A 22,815-nucleotide genomic window follows, 5' to 3' on the forward strand; every position below is an offset into this window, starting at 1 on the left:
TAGAAGGTATAGCAGCTGGAAGCAAGATGTACAAGCAGGGAAAGGCAGAGTTTGAGGGAATTGAACTTGAGGTGTCTATGCAGTGAGTTGAAGATGTGTGATGGTACTAATTTGGCAATAATATCTTGGGATCATAAGAGTGATGAGACTAGAAGTACAAATTTGGGATGAGAGATAAGGAAAGAAACTGAGGGAATATTAACATTGAAAAATAGGACAGAGATATGAGGATTATTGTGGAATACTAAGAGCTTATCAAGAATTGAAGAGCGTTAGATGCTGAAGGAAAAGTAAGAACTGAAATTATAGGATTTTAGGTAAGCAGATATGGGAGAGTGGGGATGAACTGCATTGGTTAGAGTAGTAGACAGAGTGAAAGTGTAGAGGCTATTGTGTATTTTTTCAGGAAAGAAACAGGGAAAAAAATTAACTCAAGGAGCCTTTTCTATCATTCATTGGAGTTAATTATAGAAATTGTACATGTTTGCATCCAGTGGATTTTATTATGGGATCCTTGAACTTTGTGTATCTTTCTCTGTTAAAAATAATAGGGCCCAGCAAGCATGATGGCCTACTTGGTTGTGTCTGGGCTATTCCTAACTAGACTGAGAAGGCCCATTGGTAAGATGACAATTACTGAACAAAAATATGAAGGTGAATATAGATATGTTAATTCCCGGCTCATTACAAACAGGTAAGAACAAATTTCTGCAAGTTATCAGAAAATTCATTTTTATGAATATTGATGTCATTTAAATTGACTCTAAAATGTCTAGTAATGCTTTTACAGAAATAGTATGTACATATTTTCTTGTTTTGAAATGTACATTATATACAGTATGTTTTACTAAGCACTAATTCCTATCTCTAACCCTTTTTCTTGTTAATCCCATATAGTATCCTTGATTCCCTTCTTCATATCATCTGTTGACTACTTTTTGTTAATTTTGCTTTAAATTAAGTCATGTGTACAATTCGAATTAAAATTTGCTTATAGTATTTATTAAAAAAAATTTCTCTCAATTTACCCACAAACTTTTTTATTTTGAGAGTATGTTTGCAATGCTGTCTAATTCAGTCTTCATTCATACTGCATGTGTTTTTACCTATTTTCCAGGGAGTTTTAGTATTCAAAATAGGAAGAAAAACTATGGATCTTTGATGAGCCATACTAATTTTAAAACCTGCCTCTTCACTTAAGTGATCATATATTATATGATTTTAGTAAGTTATTCAGACTCACTTTTCTTGTTTATAAGAAGTGAATAATATAGAGGATTATACTTGATAATATTTATATAAAGCTTCTAGCTCAGTTTTTGATACGGAGCAAGTGCTCAATAAATTTTCTCATTATCAGTCTGCCAATCTTAAGTCATTTTGAGGGTCCTAATATTTATATAATACTCTATAGGCTATTTTATTGAAATTTATAAAATACTTAGGAAATTACTTTCTTAATGATTCCTTCTTTTCTTATTGGATTGTTAAAATGGTACTAGTTTCACATGGGGTTTTTTACTCTGGGGAGGGAATATAGAGGGTTAAGTAGAGAGGTGTTTTGCCAAATAAATGAAAGATGATATCAGCTAGGATACTTTTTACTGCAAGAAGCAAACATGACTCATAAGATCCCAACAATAAAGACGTTTACTATGTCACATAAAGACTCCTAAGAGAGAGCAGCTCTAGGGACAGCAGGATTAGGGCTCTTGCTCTTGTTGAATGTTCTCTTGTGATGCCCTTCTTTGTGTATTGCCCCCTTCCATGGGTTAATTCTTGTGATTACAAGATGACAAAAACAGTCCCAGATTGCACTAGCCTATCCACCTTGCAAAAAGGTGCAGGAGCAAAAAGGGGCCATCTCTTCTGGTGTCGCTTTAAGGGAGCAAAGAAACCTTTCCCAGAAATTATATAGCTGACTTTCCTTTACTTCTCAATGACCAAAATAGTGTTTGTCCACACCTGAAGCAACCACAGCAAAATGATTGGCTTAGATTAGTTGGGATCCTGTACTCTATGAGTTGGGAGTGAGCATTAGGGTGCACAGAAAAGAATAGGTAAATTTAAGAAAAATGAGGTCTCTTAGGAAAAACTTGGAAGTGAATAGATGTTGAATAGTCAGTCATTAGTATTATAAGATGTTCAGTCCTTTGAGATTTTTCATTAGGGCTAAAATGACTCATTCCAGGAGAAGGAAAATTTCTCACCTCATCAACATCTGTAGACTTAGATATAAAGAGGAGGTAGAAGTAAAAAAGAAAACAAGAAGAAAAGAGTAATTATAGGTATCGGGATTCTCATATATGGGACTCTGTGTCAGGTCAAGGAAGCTGGGAAGCACAGGATAAATGTGGTTCACCTTTATAGAAAGTTAATTTTTTTGGAAGTGGTTGAGTTAGAAAATACCTTGCTTTCATGATGGGAAAAATACAGGCTTTTTTTTTTTTTTTTTTTTTTAGTAGAATAAAACTTTAAGGGAAAAAACCGAAGACTTTTAAGAAATATTTTGTATGGTTTTTGAAGTTGATTCAACTGTGACTTCTAAAGTTCTGTGTAAATGTTTACTTTTCTCTGCTAGAAAAGGGACTTTTCTGGGATGGTTTACATTATTATACTTGTATAGTGAAAAGACTATAAACTTTAAGGTCAGAAAGGAATGATATTTTCAGCTTCTTAACTTGCTTGCTATATGACTTTAACAAATTGAGTAAACTCCATGGAACAGTTTTTCATCTATCAAATCCACCCTCCTCCCCACTTTTTCTAGTCAAGATTCTTGTCTTTGTAGACACATTCAAGCTGGCTCTAGAAAAGGGCATTTGTGAGGATGTAGTGGGGTTCCAAGAATAAGAATAAGAACAATTACTATGCATCTGGGCTCCTGGGAATGCATTGTGAAGCCTTCAGGACTTAACCTGGTTTTCTGTTTTTCAAAGGCTGTGAAGACATTGCTACCTGTCTTTTTCTACCCCCCTCCCCACTCCTGTTTGGGTCTCTACTTGAACTTGTAGACTATAATGTCTGTCCTAGCCATGTCGTTTTACATATCATAGCATCTTCCTACTGTGTCTTATTTCAAATTCCTGAGAATTAGCCTGTCATATCTTTTATAGGCAGACTACCTTTTGGCATTGGCTACAGTCCAGTGTATTGGCTACAGTCCAGTGTACATCCCTGTGTGTATTGCTTTACCCCAATAAATTGAGCAGATAGTTTGAGATGCACCAGATAAGCTCTTAGTCACAAAATAGCCATTTAAATACAAACTTTCAGTCATCAAATATTGTATTTCAATTATTTTTCAGTCTTTAGTAAGCAATAATTAATTGCTAAATTATTTTCCTTAATAGTGAAGAAATTGCATTTTACGACGGGAATAAAAGAGAAAAGCAGACAATCTACTCAGTCTTCCGGAAACTGGTAAGATGACATATTTGCAGCTCATGTATTTATGAAATTTTTTTTTTTGGCTTACGCCAGAAAATATTTATCTTGTATATATATGTATATATGTATACATATCTTAAAATCATTTCCTTTTAAATATCTGTGAATATTAATCTGCCCACTTATGAAAGTGGATAAATTTACTAAAGTAATATATTTTGGCTTTTTTGGAACCATGCAGTCTCTCTTGCAACTTTTCAGCTCTGCTACTCAAAGGCAGCTATATATAATATACACATGATTAGGAGTGACTGTATTCTAACAGAACTTTATTTACAAAAACAAGTGGTATCCTTGATTTAGATTCTGGGGTCATAGTTTGCTGATATTTGATTTAGAATATAAACATTTGTTTCTTAAGAAAGCTTTATTTCAGTTTTTACATACTTGCTACTTGGAAAATTTGAATTCAAGTAATTTTATTCATTACTTTTTCAAAAGATATCAAGTACTTGATGGGCTCCATTGTTGGTGCTGCTGATAAGTAGATGATGAACTTGATGGATAAAATCTTTCCTTTGGGGCCCTTACATTTTAGTCAAAATTTGTGAAATTAAATATGTATTTTAGATACATATTTAAGAAGGGTAAAAGAAGTTTTAAATTATTTCAGAAACTAGATTTTTGCATTATCTTTTAACATTACTGAAATTTTTCAGTGCTCACTGACAAAATGCATTTAAGGTCATTTTCCAGGGGACTGCTGTTTACCAGTTTGCTTTTTACATGGCTAGATTAGTCTCATGCTTTAGATTTTCAGCTCAAATATTAATACTGATGAGCCTATTTGAAATCACTCTGTGATAGTTCCTTCTTGTTTTAATCATCTGTTTCCTTAAAAGTACATGGCAGTTTATAATTATCTTATTTGTTTTCTGGTTATCCTCTTTTATTAAAATGTAAACTATATGAGCTCAGAGACCTGGTCCATTCTATTCTTTGTTGTGTCTGTAGCATTGAGCAATGTCTGATGCATAGTATTCATTGAGTAATGCTCCAAACATTGTTGTAGTTGCAGATACTTAGAACAAGTTACCCTGTACTTAGCAAGCCTACATTTTAGTGGAAGAGACAGTTAATACAGTTAATATGTAAACAATTGGATATTCTGTATAATATCCTTTATTACAGACTTTATTATTTTATATAATAATAAAGTCTGTAACCTAAAAGGAAGCAGAGTAGTGGGAGAGTGTATAATGGGGTTTGTTGCCTAGCTACGCTACTTTGTCTAGAATGGCCAAGGTCCTTCTTGAAGAGGCACTGTTCAGTCAGAAGCCCACATGAAGTGAGGATTAGGTACTTAATGTGGGAAGAAGAAAACATTTGTTGCTAGCAGAGGGAACAAGAGGAAAGCCTGTGAAATGAAATGAACCTGTATTTCTGGGGCTCAACAAGAAGTAGCAAAATAGCCAGGTGGGGTGGTGCACGGAGCTCTGGAGGAGGAGGATTTTTAGTTCAAAGCCAATCTCAGTAATTTAGCAAGGTCTTAAGCAATTGAGTGACCCTGTCTCTAAATAAAATACAAAAAAGGGATGGAGATGTGGCTCAGTGGTTAAGTGCCCCTGAGTTCAATCCTCAGTATCCCCCCCCCCAAAAAAAAAGAGTAGCAAAATAGAAGCAGACGAGCTTAAAAATAGAACTCTGCCAGATCATGCAGCACCTTGAATGATCTGATAGGTAGAGAATTTGAGAACCCTAAAACTCCAGAATAAATCATGTTTGTAGATTTCTAATTTTGAGATAATGAAATTCACAGACTCGGGTTGTGTGGCATTGATTTACATTAGCACTTGGTTCAGATTGGTTATAATGTAATTCTTAAAGACTGTGTGTCTTCATGAATAACAAAGCATTGAGTACCTATCTGAATAGCTAATAGTTCATCCAAATTAGCTCATCTCTATTCCTTTTCTTTGGCTTTTGATTGGTTTGGGGATATATGTGTCTAACAGTATTATAAATGGAGGCATTGTAACATGCAAAGGAAGCAACATTGTTAAATTGCTTTCATAATTTCCATTCTGTTTGCTTAAAAATTGTTTCATGAAGTGTGTTTGGCACCTGCTCTGTGATCAGCACATACTCAGGGAAGTGTGGTGTAAATTATAACCAGAAATGATACTCAGTAAACATTTGTTGAATAAATGAATTTTATAGTTTGTTTTATCCTCATGATAGATTTAATTTTTATATATATTAAGAAAATAAACTTCTGTTTTATGACAGGTGGAACACCTACATAATTTCATTTTGTTTCGGTTTTCAATGGGCTTCATTGATAGCATAATTGCCAAATGTAAGTATGTTTTCAAAGAAATGGTGTAATGAGATTTGTGGAAAAAGTGAAATAATGATAGTGTTTTAGATCTTTAACTGTTTTTTTTCAGACTTTGCCACTGTAGTTGGTTACCTGGTTGTGAGTCGTCCTTTCCTAGATTTGTCTCATCCTCGTCATCTCAAGAGTACCCATTCAGAGCTTTTGGAGGTAAAGTAACAATAATGATGATAATAAAATTTAAAAATAAAAATAAAACTTTATTTAAAATTTTTGAAATGTAAATGAAAACTAATATTTATTTCTATTTAAGGATTACTACCAAAGTGGAAGAATGCTTTTGCGAATGTCTCAAGCTCTGGGTCGAATAGTTTTGGCTGGGCGAGAAATGACTAGATTGGCTGGGTAAGAAACTGGTTAATAATGAGCAATTACAGAGAATTATTTTAAAAAATACGTTGTCCTTAATGATTGTGCCCAGGTGAGGTTAAGATAAGGGGCAACGTTTCCTACTCAAGGAAGCTGATTCTGATAGAAGTTAATTAAGCAAGATTTTTTCTCTAACAGAAATCTTTTCATGTTTCTTGAAGATACTTGTTTTGAGCCTTACATTAGATTAGTGGTTCTCAGGTTTTTACTTGGTGGACACTGGCATTTTATGAGCTGGGAAATGATGGGCCATGGCAGCCTTTTCTTAATTCTCAGAAATTAAGTTAATGAATGGATTTTTTTTTTTGTTTGAACTTTTTTGTGTCCATGACAATTTTTTCTTAGATTTTTAATAGTGGAAACTTAGAAAAAAACCAACCCACATTTGAATTGACTTTGATGGAAAAAATTAATTTTTTTCTACATGTGATATCTGTAGGTGCAGATGTAATCAGATTGTGTAAAAATAAAATTGTTCTTAGACCATGGAATGGAATGAAATCTTTCAATGTTTCAGACTCTTCTCAAAGGGCTGTAGTGTGGTATTAAAAAAAAGACCATAGACTGATAGGAACATGGCAGCGGGAAGGGAGTGAGCGGCCCTGTGACCCGCGCCACCCTGTTCACAGGGTGTGAGTTCAGAACGGCGGTTGCTGTCTTGTCAGGAATATTCAGGGAAGTTGGTCTCCATGGAGTCTCAGGCAAGAGTTTGAGCATCGGAAGGACATGGACACAGCTCAGACATGAGAGAATCCGAGCTGCCCTGGCGCGGAGGAACCGGATGAACTAAACAGGCCTCCACAGGGCACCAGACCAAGAACTGAAGTTGGAATTTAGTGAAGAAACGGCTCAGGTCATCCTCTTCACTGGACTCCCTGGAGTGGAAACGGGTGGTCACCATCTTGGAGAATCTTCTTCGGCGCATCTGATCGCACAACAGCAAGTTTGGCGACAGATTAGCGTTGATGACTGGGTGAATAACAAACAAAGAGGGTGCCTAATTGGTCAAGAGGGCAGGGCATCCAGGGAGCTGTTTGCCCAGAGTGAAACTAGAACTGTGGAGAGGAGCCCCGGTAATGGGCCGGGCGGACAGGAGAAGCAAGGGGGTTAGAGACCAGGAGCAACCCAAAGAGACCGGGATTGGAGAGACACCTGGCAGGGGAGGGAGAGAAGCTCCACATGGATTGTTTCCTACATCCTGTGGGCAGAGACTTAGCCTGAAAGCACAACTCCACCCACTGGAAGAGAAGAAAATAGAACTCTAGGAGTGCATTTTTTTTTCCTTTTATATATATATTTTTTTCTTCTCCTTTTTTTTTCTTTCCTTTTCTCTCTACTATGTGTAATTTACTAAATGCAAATAGGTGAATGTTTCTAGGCTTTCTATAGTCCTCCTAAGTACTTAACTACCCCCAAATACTCCAGTCTATTCTCCTATTAATATCCCCCTTCATTAGAGCTCTCCTCCAAAGTAGCTAAGATATACTAACCCCCATATCATCACATCTTTCCACCTAAACATAAAGTCCTAAGACCAAACTTCAGTTCTCTATACACCATCAGAATCTGTATGCCTTTTAAGAAACTGATGAAATTACTTAAATTTCAACTGAACCCAACATCTCTAGACATTGTCTCCCATCACAAAGGAGAGATCTCGGAGCTACACAAAATCAAAACAAATTTATAGGAGAAAATAATAGCACAGCAGTCCGACAGAGCTGGAAAGAAACGTGAGCATCATGAAAAAACAAGGAAAAAAAGGAACACAAACAATGCAGGACAGCTCAACATTACAAGAGTTGTTAGACACGGCAGAGAGATGGTCAGATAAAGATTTCAGGATATACATGCTTCAGCTGGTACGGAGTCTTAAAGAAGACCTTAGACGGCAAATGCAGACAATGAAAGATCACTTCAACAACAAATTATATAAACAAATACAAGAAGCAGAAGAACAACTCTACAGGGTACAAAAAAATCAAACAGAAATCCTGGAAATGAAGGAAATTATAAACCAAATTAAAAATTCAAATGAGAGTATCACCAGTAGAGTAGACCAATTAGAAGTCAGAACATCAGACAACGAAGACAAAATATATCATCTTGAAAAGAATCTAGTCAACTCAGAAAGGCTGGTAAGAAACCACAAGCAAAACATCCAAGAGATCTGGGATAACAAACCAAACTTAAAAGTCATTGAGATAGAGGAAGGTTTAGAGGTCCAAACCAAAGGAATGAGCAATTGTTCAATGAAATAATTTTAGAAAACTTTGCAGACATGAAGAATGAAATGGAAATACACATCCTAGAAGCCTACATGATGCTGAATGTCAAAACCACAAGAGACCCACAACAAGACACATCATAATGAAAATATCCAATATACAGAACGAGGAGTGAATATTAAAAGCTACAAGAGAAAGGAGGCAGATTACATTTACAGGTAAACCAATTAGGTTAACGGCTGATTTTTCATCACAGACGTTGATGGCTAGAAGATCCTGGCACAACGTATTTCAAATGCTGAAAGATAATGGGTGCCAACCAAGAATATTGTATCCAGCAAAATTGAGCTTCAGGCTTGACAATGAAATAAAAACCTTCCACGATAAACAAAAGTTAAAAGAATTTACAGCCAGAAAACCAGCACTGCAAAGCATTTTGGGCAAAACACTACACGAAGAGGAAATGAAAAACAACAACGAAAATCAACAGGGGGAGGTAGCACAGTAAAGGAAAAAACTAATCAAAGAGGAAAAACAAATGAAGTTAAATAACAAAAATAAACAAACATGACTGAAAGTACAAACCATATATCAATAGTAACCCTAAATGTTAATGGTTTAAACTCACCAATTAAGCGACATAGGCTAGTAACCTGGATTTAAAAAAAAATCCAACAATATGCTGCCTACAGGAGACTCATCTGATAGGAAAAGACATAAACAGGCTGAAGGTCAAAGGTTGGGAAAAATTATACCACTCACATGGACCTCAGAAGCAAGCAAGGGTGGCCATACTCATATCAAATAAAATTGAAATCAAGCCAAAGTTAATCAAAAGAGATAAAGAAGGACACTATATACTGTTAAAGGGAACCATTCACCAACAAGACATAACAATCATTAATATATATGCCCCAAACAATAGTGCTGCTATGTTCATAAAACAAACTCTTCTCAAGATCAAGAGACAAATAGACCACAACACAATAATCATGGAAGATTTTAATACACCTCTCTCACCACTGGACAGATGTTCCAAACAAAAGTTGAATAAAGAAACTAGAACTGAATAACACAATTAATAACCTAGACTTAACGGACATATATAGAATATATCAACCATCATAAGCAGATATACTTTTTTCTCAGCAGCACATGGGTCCTTCTCAAAAATAGACCATATATTATGCCACAGGGCAACTCTTAGCAAATATAAAGGAGTAGAGATATTACCATGCAATTTATCTGCTCATAATGGAATGAAACTGGAAAGCAACAATAAAAGAAGGAAGAAAAGTTCCTACATCACTTGGAGAATGAACAATATGCTACTGAATGAACAATGGATTACAGAAGACATCAAGTAGGAAATTCAAAAATTCTTAGAGATAAATGAAAACACAGACACAACATATCGGAATCCATGGGACACTATGAAAGCAGTACTAAGAGGAAAATTCATTGCTTGGAGTTCATTCCTCAAAAAAAGAAAAAAAAAAAAACCAACAAATAAATGACTTACACATCATCTCAAAGCCCTAGAAAAAGAAGAGGAAATCAACAGCAAACACAGTAGAAGGCAAGAAATAATTAAAATCAGAGCTGAAATCAATGAAATTGAAATAAAAGAAACGATTGAAAAAATTGACAAAACTAAAAGTTGGTTCTTTGAAAAAATAAATAAGATCGACAGACCCTTAGCCATGCTAATGAAGAGAAGAAGAGAGAGAACTCAAATTACTAGCTTACGGGATGAAAAAGGTAACATGACAACAGACAATTCAGAAATACAGAAGATAATTAGAAATTATTTTGAAACCTTATACTCCAATAAAGTAGAAGATAGTGAAGGCATCAATAAATTTCTTAAGTAATATGATCTGCCCAGATTGAGTCAGGAGGATATACACAACTTAAACAGACCAATATCAATTGAGGAAATAGAAGAAGCCATCAAAAGATTACCTACCAAGAAAAGCCCAGGACCAGATGATTATACAGCAGAGTTTTACAAACCCTTTAATGAAGAACTAATACCAATATTCTTCAAGCTATTTCAGGAAATAGAAAAAGAGGGAGTACTTCCAAATTCATTCTATGAGGCCAACATCACCCTGATTCCTAAACCAGACAAACACACTTCAAAGAAAGAAAACTACAGACCAATATATCCAATGAACATAGTTGCAAAAATCCTCAATAAAATTCTGGCAAATCGGATACAAAAACATATCAAAAAGATCGTGCACCATGATCAAGTAGGATTTATCCCTAGGATGCAAGGCTGGTTCAATATATGGAAATCAGTAACTGTAATTCACCACATCAATAGACTTAAAGATAAGAACCATATGATCATCTTGATAGACGCAAAAAAAGCATTCGACAAAATACAGCATCCCTTTATGTTCAAAACACTAGAAAAACTAGGGATACAGGAACTTACCTCAACATTGTAAAAGCTGTTTATGCTAAGCCTCAGGCCAGCATCATTCTAAATGTAGAAAAATTGAAGGCATTCCCTCTAAAATCTGGAACAAGACAGAGATGCCCTCTCTCACCACTTGCATTCAACATAGTGCTTGAAACACTGGCCAGAGCAATTAGATGAAAGAAATTAAAGGCATAAATATAGGAAAAGAACTTAAATTAGCACTATTTGCTAATGACACGATCCTATACCTAACAGACCCAAAAGGTTCTACCAAGAAACTTCTAGAACTAGTAAATGAATTCAGCAAAGTGGCAGGATATAAAATCAACACCCATAAATCAAAGGCATTCCTGTATATCAGCGACAAATCCTCTGAAATGGAAATGAGGACAACTACCCCATTCTCAGTATCCTCAAAAAAAAAAAAAAAAAAAAAAAAACTTGGGAATCAACCTAACAAAAGAGGTGAAAGATCTATACAATGAAAACTACAGAACCCTAAAGAGAAAAATAGAAGAAGACCTTAGAAGATGGAAAGATATACCTTGCTCATGGATAGACAGAGTTAATATTATTAAAATGGCCATATTACCAAAAGCACTTTAAAGATTCAATGCAATTCTGATCAAAATCCCAATGGCATTCCTTGCAGAATAGAAAAAGCAATCATGAAATTCATCTGGAAAAATAAGAGACCCAGAATAGCTAAAGCAATTCTATATTGCGATACCAGATTTTCAACTATACTACAGAGCAATAGTAACAAAAACAGCATGGTATTGGCACCAAAACAGGCTGCTAGACCAATGGTACAGAATAGAGGACACAGAGACCAGTCCACAAAATTACAACTACCTTATATTAGACAACGGTGCTAAAAGCATGCATGCAATGGAGAAAGGATAGCATCTTCAACAAATGGTGCTGGGAGAATTGGAAATCTGTATGCTACAAAATGAAATTGAATCCCTTTCTCTCACCATGCACAAATGTTAACTCAAAATAGATCCAGGAACTAGGAATCAAATCAGATACTCTGTGTCTAATAGAAGAAAAAGCCCTAATCTCCATCACGTGGGGTCAGGCCCCAAATTCCTTAATAGGACACCAATAGCACAAGAGTTAAAATCAAGAATCAACAAGTGGGACAAATTCAAACTAAAAAGTTTTTTCTCAGCAAGAGAAATAATATGTGAGGAAATAGGGAGCCTACATCCTGGGAACAAGTTTTTACTCTCACACTTCATATATAGCTCTAATCTCTAGAGTATACAAAGAACTCAAAAAGTTAAACAATAAAAAAATTAAAAAATAAAATAAATAATTAACAATGGGCCAAGGACCTGAACAGACACTTCTCAGAGAAGGATATACAATCAATCAACAAATACACCAAAAAATGCACACCATCTCTAGCAATCAGAGAAATGCAAATTAAAACTACCCTAAGATACAATCTCACCCCGGTAAGAATGGCGGGCATTCAAAAAACAAGTGCTGGTGAGGATGCGGGGAGAAAGGTACACTCATACATTGCTGGTGGGACTGCAAATTGGTGCAGCCAATTTGGAAAGCAGTATGGAGATTCCTTGGAAAACTGGGAATGGAACCACCATTTGACACAGCTATTCCCCTTCTCGGACTATATCCAAAATACCTACAAAGAAAATACTACAGGGACACAGCCACATCAATGTTTATAGCAGCACAATTCACAACAACTAGACTGTGGAACCAACCTAGATGCCATTCAATAGATGAATGGATAAAAGAAAATATGGCATTTATACACAATGGAATATTACACAGCACTAAAAAAAACAAGATCATGGCATTTACAGGGAAATGGATGGCATTAGAGCAGATTATGCTAAGTGAAGTTAGCCAAACCCTAAAAAAACAAATGCTAAATGTCTTCTCTGAATAAGGCGTGTGACTTAAAATGGGGTAGGGAGGAAGACCATGAGAAGAAGATTGCCACTAAATAGGGAAGAGAGGTGGGAGGGAATGGGAGTGAAAAGGGGAATTGTATGGAAGAAGGAAGGACACCCTCATCGTTATAAAAAAATACATGTATGATGATGTGAGGGAAAAAAAAAAGAAATGTGTCACATTAGATTGGGTACAGAGAGGTGAGGGGAGGGGAGGAGAAGGGGGGATAGGAAGGGCAGCAGAATACAATAGACACTAGTATTGCTGTATGTATATACATGACTGTATGACCAATGTGATTCTGCAACCTGTATACTTGGGAAAATGAGAAATTATACCCCATTTGACTCAAATGTAAAAAAAAAAAAACATAATGAAGAAAGCCCTATAAATTTCAGATTACCTGAGGAAATTTGATCACTTAAGATCTTTCTTGGGCCTATGATTCATCTTCACATTTCTCTTTATTCCTTCCTTTTTCCCCCTGTGATAGTTAATATCTTCATGGTCAATTAGAACTTGCAAACCACTATGAGGAGTCTCTTTCTCTTGAGAATGTTGACATTTTTTCTACTTGTAAATAACTTTGCTCATGCTTTTATATATTTCATGCTATGTGGAGTGCTAAGGCTCTATTCCTTGAGGATTTCTTTAAAAAAATTTATTAAGGTGTGATTGACATATTAAAAAAACTATGTATTTAATTCATACAACGTAATGAATTAAAACCTGGGAAAACATCGCTCCATCAATACCATAAAAACATCCATCACCTCCCAAAATTTCCTTTAGGACCTTTCTGCTTGTTATTCTTTAAAAATTCCCTTTTACTTCTCTGATAACCATAATGTTACTAGTTTTGTTTTCTGTCTATTGCCCCAGCAATTTCCATCTAATATTAAGAACTCTTTATCTTTTTCCCTTTCCAGAGTAAGAAAAGAGACTGTTCCCAAATCTTCCCTATGTTCAGGGAGGCAGCATGCATTTGGCACACATCTAGTGTATTCTTCGCTCAGATGGAAAGGTTGATTTTACACATTTCTTAATAGGTCACTCCAGAAGGGATCACAGTGTCTCCCCTTCCTGGGTCTGAGGAGTGCACTAGCAATTGTCCTTTTATAGGGTCCATAAAAATATTCCTTAAAATTCTAACATTAAACAACTGTCTTGTTTTGCTTGTTAATCACATATTGTGTGGTTGAGTTGGGGAGTTTCTGAAACCTCTTCCCTTATCTCCATGTTCCTGCTTTTACTGAAGAAAGCACTAATTCTTCATGGTGAGACTTCTTTTGAGTTATTTCATTTAAACTGAATTATAATTTTAGAAATTCCAGTTAGGTTTGTATAAAATAAAAGATGTAATAGTAGTCTGGAATTTTGATTATGGTTTCCTGTTTTTAAAATTTTAGTTTTACTGCCCGGATTACAGAATTAATGCAAGTACTGAAGGATTTAAATCATGGCAAATATGAACGCACAATGGTCTTGCAGCAGGAAAAGGGTAAATATGAATGTCAGAGTTTGAGGTCACAATTTTAAGTTTTTACTGACACAATATGATGCTTTAATACGTATTTTCCATTTCAGGTACTGAAGGAGTACAAGTCAGTACCTTGATACCTGGTGCTGGAGAAATCATCAATGCAGATAACATTATAAAGTATGTATAGAAAAAGATTCTTTAGCACCATAAGCTGTATAGTAGCCTTGTTAAGCTTTTGTAATAACCTTTCTCTTTTAGCTTAAAGTTGCTTAGTATTTAATTTAAAATTAATCTTTTTTTTTTTAAGAAATTGCTTTGAGATATCACTGACATAGAAAATATATATTTCAGATATGCAACTAGATTGTTTTGACATTATGTATACATTGTGAAATTATCACCACATTTCAGCTAATTACCATGTCTGACGTCTCTACATAGTTACCATTTGTATGTATGTGTGAGAATTTAAGATCTATCTTAACAAATTTCAAGTATACAATGCATTGTTTTTAACTATTTTCCATGCTATACATTAAATCTCCTGAGCTTGCTCTTGTATTATGACCAAAGCTTTATACCCTTGACCAACATCATCCCCATTTTTTCCTCCTTCAGCCTCTGAAAACCACCATTCTATTCTCTCTTTCAATGAATTTGGTTATTTTAGATTTTACATAAGATTTTATAGTATTTTTCTTTTTGTCTTATTTTGTACAGTATAATGTTCCATCCATCTCAAAAATGGCAGGATTTCCTTCCTTTTTGAAAGATTGAATAATAGTCTATTTGTATGTATGTATGTATGTATGTATGTATTCACACACACTATATATTCTTCATTCTTTCATTAATTGAAGGAAATTTAGTGATTTCTGTAACTCGGCTTGGAGAATACATACTGCAGTGACTATGGGAATTCAGATATCTCTTTGATTGTCTGATTTTTGATTATCTGGTTGTCTGGCCTTGGTTTTGGTTTTCTGGATTTCTGGTTTTATTTTCTTTGTAAATCTACCTGGAAGTGCTGCTGCATCAGATGGTAATTACATTTTTAATTTTTTGTTTTCAAAACTGGCTTTCTCACTCAGACACAACATATCGAAATCTCTGGGACACTATGAAAGCAGTACTAAGAGGAAAATTCATTTCATGGAGTTCATTCCTTAAAAGAAGGAAAAGCCAACAAATAAATGACCTCACACTACACCTCGAAGCCTTAAAAAAAGAAAAACAAATCAGTAGCAAATACAGTAGAAGGCAAGAAATAATTAAAATCAGAGCTGAAATCAATGAAATTGAAACAAAAGAAACAATCGAAAAAATGCACAAAACTAAAAGTTGGTTCTTTGAAAAAATAAATAAGATTGATAGACCACTAGCCACGCTAACAAAGAGGAGAGAGAACCCAAATTACTAGCTTACAGGATGAAAAAGGCAACATGACAACAGACAATTCAGAAATACAGAAAATAATTAGAAATTATTTGAAACCCTATACTCTAATAAAATAGAAGATAGTGAAGGCATCGATAAATTCCTTAAGACATATGAACTACCCAGATTGAGTCAGGATGATATAAACAACCTAAACAGACCAATATCAAGTGAGGAAATAGAAGAAGCCATCAAAAGACTACCAACCAAGAAAAGCCCAGGACCGGATGGATATACAGCAGAGTTTTACAAGACCTTTAAAGAAGAACTAATACCAATACTCTACAGTCTATTTCAGGAGATAGAAAAAGAGGGAGAACTTCCAAATTCATTCTATGAGGCCAATATCACGCTGATTCCCAAACCAGATAAAGACACCTCAAAGAAAGAAAACTACAGACCAATATCCCTAATGAATTTAGATGCAAAAATCCTCAGTAAAATTCTGGCAAATTGGATACAAAAACATATCAAAAAGATCGTGCACCATGATCAAGTAGGATTCATTCCTGGGATGCAAGGCTGGTTCAGTATACGGAAATCAATAGACGTTATTCACCACATCAATAGACTTAAAGATAAGAACCATGTGATCATCTCGATAGATGCAGAAAAAGCATTCGACAAAGTAAAGCATCCCTTTATGTTCCAAACACTAGAAAAACTAGGGATAACAGGAACTTACCTCAATATTGTAAAAGCTATATATGCTAAGCCTCAGGCTAGCATCATTCTAAACGGAGAAAAACTGAAGGCATTCCCTCTAAAATCTGGAAAAAGACAGGGATGCCCTCTCTCACCACTTCTATTCAATATAGTTCTCGAAATACTGGCCAGAACAATTAGACAGACAAAAGAAATTAAAGGCATTAAGATAGGAAAAGAAGAACTTACTATTTGCGGATGATATGATCCTATACCTAGAAGATACAAAAGGGTCTACAAAGAAACTACTAGAGCTAATAAATGAATTCAGCAAAGTGGCAGGATATAAAATCAACACGCATAAATCAAAGGCATTCCTGTATATCAGCGACAAATCTTCTGAACTGGAAATGAGGAAAACCACCCCATTCACAATATCCTCAAACAAAATAAAATACTTGGGAATCAACCTAACAAAAGAGGTGAAAGATTTATACAATGAAAACTACAGAACCCTAAAGAGAGAAATAGAAGAAGATCTTAGAAGATGGAAAAATATACCCTGTTCATGGATAGGCAGAACTAACATCATCAAAATGGCGATATTACCCAAAGTTCTCTATAGGTTTAATGCAATGCCAATCAAAATCCCAACGGCATTTCTTGTAGAAATAGATAAAGCAATCATGAAATTCATATGGAAAAATAAAAGACCCAGAATAGCAAAAGCAATTCTAAGCAGGAAGTGTGAATCTGGAGGTATAGCGATACCAGATTTCAAACTGTACTACAGAGCAATAATAACAAAAACAGCATGGTACTGGTACCAAAACAGGCGGGTGGACCAATGGTACAGAATAGAGGACACAGAAACCAATCCACAAAATTACAACTATCTTATATTTGATAAAGGGGCTAAAAGTATGCAATGGAGAAAGGATAGCATCTTCAACAAATGGTGCTGGGAAAACTGGAAATCCATATGCAACAAAATGAAACTGAATCCACTTCTCTCGCCACGCACAAAAGTTAACTCAAAATGGATCAAGGAGCTTGAATTCAAACCAGAGACTCTGCGTCTGATAGAAGAAAAAGTTGGCTCCGATCTGCATATTGTGGGGTCGGGCTCCAAATTCCTTAATAGGACACCCATAGCACAAGAGTTAAAAACAAGAATCAACAAATGGGACTTACTCAAACTAAAAAGTTTTTTCTCAGCAAGAGAAACAATAAGAGAAGTAAATACGTAGCCTACATCATGGGAACAAATTTTTACTCCTCACATTTCAGATAGAGCCCTAATATCCAGAGTATACAAAGAACTCAAAAAATTAAGCAATAAGAAAACAAATAACCCAATCAACAAATGGACCAAGGACCTGAACAGACACTTCTCAGAGGAGGACATACAATCAATCAACAAGTACATGAAAAAATGCTCACCATCTCTAGCAGTCAGAGAAATGCAAATCAAAACCCCCCTAAGATACCATCTCACTCCAGTAAGATTGGCAGCCATTATGAAGTCAAACAACAACAAGTGCTGGCGAGGATGTGGGGAAAAGGGTACACTTGTACATTGCTGGTGGGACTGCAAATTGGTGCGGCCAATTTGGAAAGCAGTATGGAGATTGCTGGGAAAGCTGGGAATGGAATCACCATTTGACCCAGCTATTGCCCTTCTCGGACTATTCCCTGAAGACCTTAAAAGAGCATACTATAGGGATACTGCTACATCAATGTTCATAGCAGCACAATTCACAATAGCTAGACTGTGGAACCGACTTAGATGCCCTTGAATAGATGAATGGATTAAAAAATGTGGCATTTATACACCATGGAGTATTACTCAGCACTAAAAAATGACATAATCATGGAATTTGCAGGGAAATGGAGGGCATTAGAGCAGATTATGCTAAGTGAAGCTAGCCTATCCCTAAAAAACAAATGCCAAATGTTTTCTTTGATATAAGGAGAGCAACTAAAAACTGCAGGGAGGAAGAGCATGAGAAAAAGATTAACATTAAACAGGGACGAGAGGTGGGAGGGAAAGGGAGAGAGAAGGGAAATTGCATGGAAATGGAAGGAGACCCTCGTGTTATACAAAATTACATATAAGAGGATGTGAGGGGAAAGGGAAAAAAAATCAAGGGAGAGAAATGAATTACAGTAGATGGGGTAGAGAGAGAAGATGGGAGCGGAGGGGAGGGGGGATAGTAGAGGATAAGAAAGATAGCAGAATACAACAGTCACTAGTATGGCAATATGTAAAAACGTGGATGTGTAACCAATGTGATTCTTCAGTCTATATACGGGGTAAAAATGGGAGTTCATAACCCACTTGAATCAAATGTATGAAGTGTGATATGTCAAGAGCTTTGTAATGTTTTGAACAACCAATAAAAAAAAAATAAAGTGGCTTTCTCAATTTACTTTTCTTTTTTTAGATACTGGGAATCCAGACCCTTGTGTGTGATAGCAAAGCACTCTACCACTCCGCTATACTCCCAGCCCTAGTGTACATTCTTACCAACAGTGTATAAGGGTTCCCCATTCTCCATATCTTGCCAGCCATTACCTCTTGTCTTTTGGATAATAGTCATTCTAATAGGTGATATTCATTGTGGTTTTGATTTGCATTTTCCTTTGTAGTTAGAGGTATTGAGCACCTTTTCATATGCCTGTTGACAATCTGAATTTCTTCTTTTATGAAGTCTGTATTTGTGTTCTTTCCCTATTTTTAAAATCAGGTTGTTTGTGTTTTTGGTATTAAATTGTACAAGTTCCTTATATATTTTAAAATCATTCTCTTTATTAACTTCCTCTACAGGTTTGATCATGTTCCTTTAGCAACACCAAATGGAGATATCTTAATCCGAGATCTTAATTTTGAAGTAAGTTTTAAAATGCTTACATGAAAGCCTAAAAAGTGAACTGAAAAATTATTGTCTGAATATTTAAATTAATTTTAAGGCTTGATTTAATATCTAAGTTCACAGAAATGATTTCAAAACTAAATCCTCTTTCACTGGACTAGACAAAGGGGAATGAATGGAAGGAAAGAGGGAGAGGAATAGGAAAGACAGTAGAGTTAATTGGACATAACTTTCCTATCCTTGAATGTATCCTATGAATACATGACCAGGGTAACTCCACATCATGTACAAACACAAGAATAGGATCCTAATTAGGATCTGTTATATTCCACGTATGTACAATATGTCAGAATATACTCTACTGTATCTCTAAAAAGAACAAATTGGAAAAAATAAAAAACAACCCACCTAAGTCTTTAAATGACTTAGAAATCTAATTTTGAACAGACCTTAAAATTTCAAGTACTACTACTGTATCAAATATTTATTTTTTTTTTGCAAAATAAAGTACATACCAAGAAAGCCATAGAAGATATAGTTAATTGAAATTCTATAGCTATGCTGTTCAGTACAGTAGCTACTAGTTACATGTGGCTACTTAATTTAAAATCAAACTAATTAAAACTTAACAAAATTTAAAATTAAGTTCCTCAGTCATACTGGTCACATTTTAAGTGACCAGTATCCACACCTGGCTATGGTATTGGACAGAGCAGATATGAACATTTCCATCATTGCAGAAAGTGTAGAATGATAATTTAAATATGTGAATATAATTTTAATTTCATTTAAATTAAAAAAGAAATTATGGTTAGGTATTGTTTTGACTATACAGGAGGATTTATACCTATAAAAATAAAACATAGCCTTTTTTATTACTGATAAACCAGCAGGAGAGCAAAAAAGTAGAATTCCGGGCCAAGTGAGTAGTGATGCTGGTTCAGTGTATGCTCTTAATGAAACAGGATATGATAGTCCACGTTAAAAATAAAAAGCAATGAATATTTTTGTATAATTTCTAAGACTTGGGGATCTAAGGATTACTGTTTAAGTTATGTGACTGTGAGACTATATGAATAGTTTTTTAAAGATTAGTAACAAATTACTATCTTGCAGACTCTCTCCTCTGTCTAATAGAACTTTCTGTGATAATGGAATGTTCTTTATCTGCTCTCTACAGCACTATATAGTCAGGTACATTCTAAATGTGACTAGTACAGCCGAGGAACTCACTCAGTTTCAAACTTTATTTAATTTTATTAGTTTGATTTTAAGTTAAATAGCCACATATGACCAGTGGCTGCTGTATTGAACAGCACAGCTCTATAATTTTTCTCTACATGCTTATGTGTATGGCCTTCTGTAATCTGTGTTTTATATGGGAGTTTCTTCAGCTGCTTTCATTGTCTAATACTTTACAAAATAAAGAGTAATTATTGTATTTGTTTTTAAATTGTTAGACCTTCAGTTTTTCTGCTCTTAGTAATTAAGTACATCTCCTATCTTCTTAAGGAACTGTAAAAGTGAACAATGTTAGTTATGCAAAGTACTTTGAACTTGCCCAACAATGAGAATTATATCACTATCACATTTTAAATCTAGGAAACACTAGAGGAAGTACAGAAAATCTAAATATGGTTGGTAAATGTCAGATGGCTCCAAGGGTCACAGAAGTGCTTCCTTAGTTAGCCCTCAGTACTCCAGTCCCTTTAGTGCATCCTGTGCCAAGTAGGTAGCCACCTTCCAGACCTGCTTTCAGAGCAAAAACACAGCTCAGAACCCTGTCTTCATCAGTTTTCCAGAAGCCTATTTATTGCCACTTCCTGAGGTTAAAAAGGGAAATGGGACTTCTCCATTTAAGAATGCCTCTTGGTCTTTTCTGCTGCTTTCCTTTATTTCTGTCTGAATCCAGAAGTAAAGTAAGTTAACATTATAGGTACACATATGACTTAAACAAAGTTAGAAGGAATTTGGTCTGCTTTCTGTTTTTAAATTTGATTATTCTGGCTATCTCATATAACAAAATTCTGCAATGCTTGTCTTTTTTGTATCTGGCTTATTTTACTTAGCACAGTGTTTTCAAGATTAATTCATGTTGTAGCATGTATTAAAATTTATTTTTTAAAGTTTGAGTACTAGTCCATTTTATGTGTGTTAGTTTTATGTTACTGAAACAACACCTGAGATAACTAACTTAGAAGAAAAAATTTATTTTGGCTCACAGTGTGGAGCTTCCAGTCCATGATTGGTTAGTACTGTTGCTTTGGACTTGTGGCATAGCAGCACATCACGGTAGAAACCTGTGGCAGAGCAGAAGTACTCATTTCATGGCTGAGAAATGAAAGAGAGGAAGAGAAAGGGACTGTGGTCCCATTGTCTCTTTTGAGGGCATGCTTCTGGTGACCTAAAGACCTCCCATTAGACCTTACTTTTTAAAGTTTCTACTATCTCCCAATAGTGCCACCCAAAGGGCCAAGTTTCCCCTTTAGGGGACTCTCAAAATCTACATGATAGTAGTAATGTATATTCCACATTTTGTTGATTCATGCATCTGCTTTAGTTGCTTCCACCTGTTGGCTAATATAAATAATGCTGATGACCCTCCATTTCATTATAGCAAAAGCTGAAGTCCTTTCAATGACTTACAATGCCTTGTAGGATTCGCCTGCCCCGTCCTGTCCCCATCTCTTTCCTACTACTCTTCACTTCTGCTCTTTCTTCTCCAGCCAAATCAACCTCTTTTCTGTTTCTTTGAAAAGGACAGCTACCTTCCTTTTTCAGTGCCTTTGCACCAAGTTTTTGTGAGTGAAGATGGGTTGGAAGAGTTTTTCTCCAGATAAATTCTAATTCACTTCTTTCAAAGTTCTACCCATTTCAATTAGGTCTACTCTTGACCTTAAAAATGCAACTTCCCCCACCCTCTCCAGAGTTTCCTTATCCTGACCTGTTTTTCCTCTACCATCCTTGAGATTTTCTAACACAATTTACTTATTTATTATGCATATTCTCTATTGTATTTCTCTTCCCACTAGAATATTAACAGATAAGAGCAGAGGTTTTGTTGTCTCTTTTATTCACTAATGCAGCCCTGTAAGAGAGATTAACACAGAACATTCCGTAAATATTCATTGAATTAAATAATAGGAATCTAAGGTTCACGAATTTTAAAAATTTGTCAAAGCCAGGCTACACAGTTGGTTCTCTGATCAGACTTCTTTCCTGCTGTGCTATGTGGATGTTAATATTGTAAAGTAGAATTATAACCTGGGTTTTCTCATTTCTCATAGAGGTGATTAGATACTTAAAAGGCCATAAGCTTAGAATGTAACCACACTTTACATTTTTACATTTCACTTTATGTTATTACAGAAAAATTTGGTGCCATTTGTAAGTAGTTATAATGCACATAAAGTTTGATCCAACACTTCTAATTTCTAAGAATCTCTAGACTTTCACTAGTGCATAAATTTGCTTGCTGACACAGAGGTTCATTGCAGTTTTATCTAAGAAAGCAAAACAAAATGCAGGTGCCGTAACTATTTAACCAAAGGAGGTGTGTTTAAATACGTTATAGTGTATTCTTACAATGGATTGTACTGCAGGCATTAAAAGAATGGACAGAG

At 35.2% G+C, this 22,815-nt stretch overlaps 1 protein-coding gene across 8 annotated transcripts in view; it reads left to right on the forward strand.

Annotated features, from left to right (window-relative positions):
* The window catches only part of Abcd3 (ATP binding cassette subfamily D member 3), a 97,708-nt gene that overhangs the window by 57,610 nt on the left and 17,283 nt on the right, over positions 1-22,815 (forward strand). For 4 of the 8 annotated variants that reach the window (XM_058585324.1, XM_058585325.1, XM_046462089.2 and 1 more), the window contains exons 9-16: positions 552-694; positions 3,354-3,423; positions 5,680-5,749; positions 5,841-5,938; positions 6,042-6,133; positions 14,161-14,252; positions 14,339-14,411; positions 19,147-19,210. In XM_058585324.1, coding sequence (XP_058441307.1) covers positions 552-694; positions 3,354-3,423; positions 5,680-5,749; positions 5,841-5,938; positions 6,042-6,133; positions 14,161-14,252; positions 14,339-14,411; positions 19,147-19,210 — 702 coding nt within the window. Of the gene's footprint in view, positions 1-551; positions 695-1,117; positions 3,424-5,679; positions 5,750-5,840; positions 5,939-6,041; positions 6,134-14,160; positions 14,253-14,338; positions 14,412-15,325; positions 18,745-19,146; positions 19,211-22,815 lie in introns of those variants that run through there. The other 4 variants (XM_058585337.1, XM_058585329.1, XR_009228550.1 and 1 more) reach the window with 4 other exon arrangements.

The sequence above is a fragment of the Marmota monax genome, unplaced genomic scaffold, assembly GCF_021218885.2.
Source record: "Marmota monax isolate L192 unplaced genomic scaffold, Marmota_monax_Labrador192_F-V1.1 WCK01_AAM20220418_F8-fsc00070, whole genome shotgun sequence".
In the NCBI taxonomy this organism is placed as follows: Eukaryota; Metazoa; Chordata; class Mammalia; order Rodentia; family Sciuridae; genus Marmota; species Marmota monax.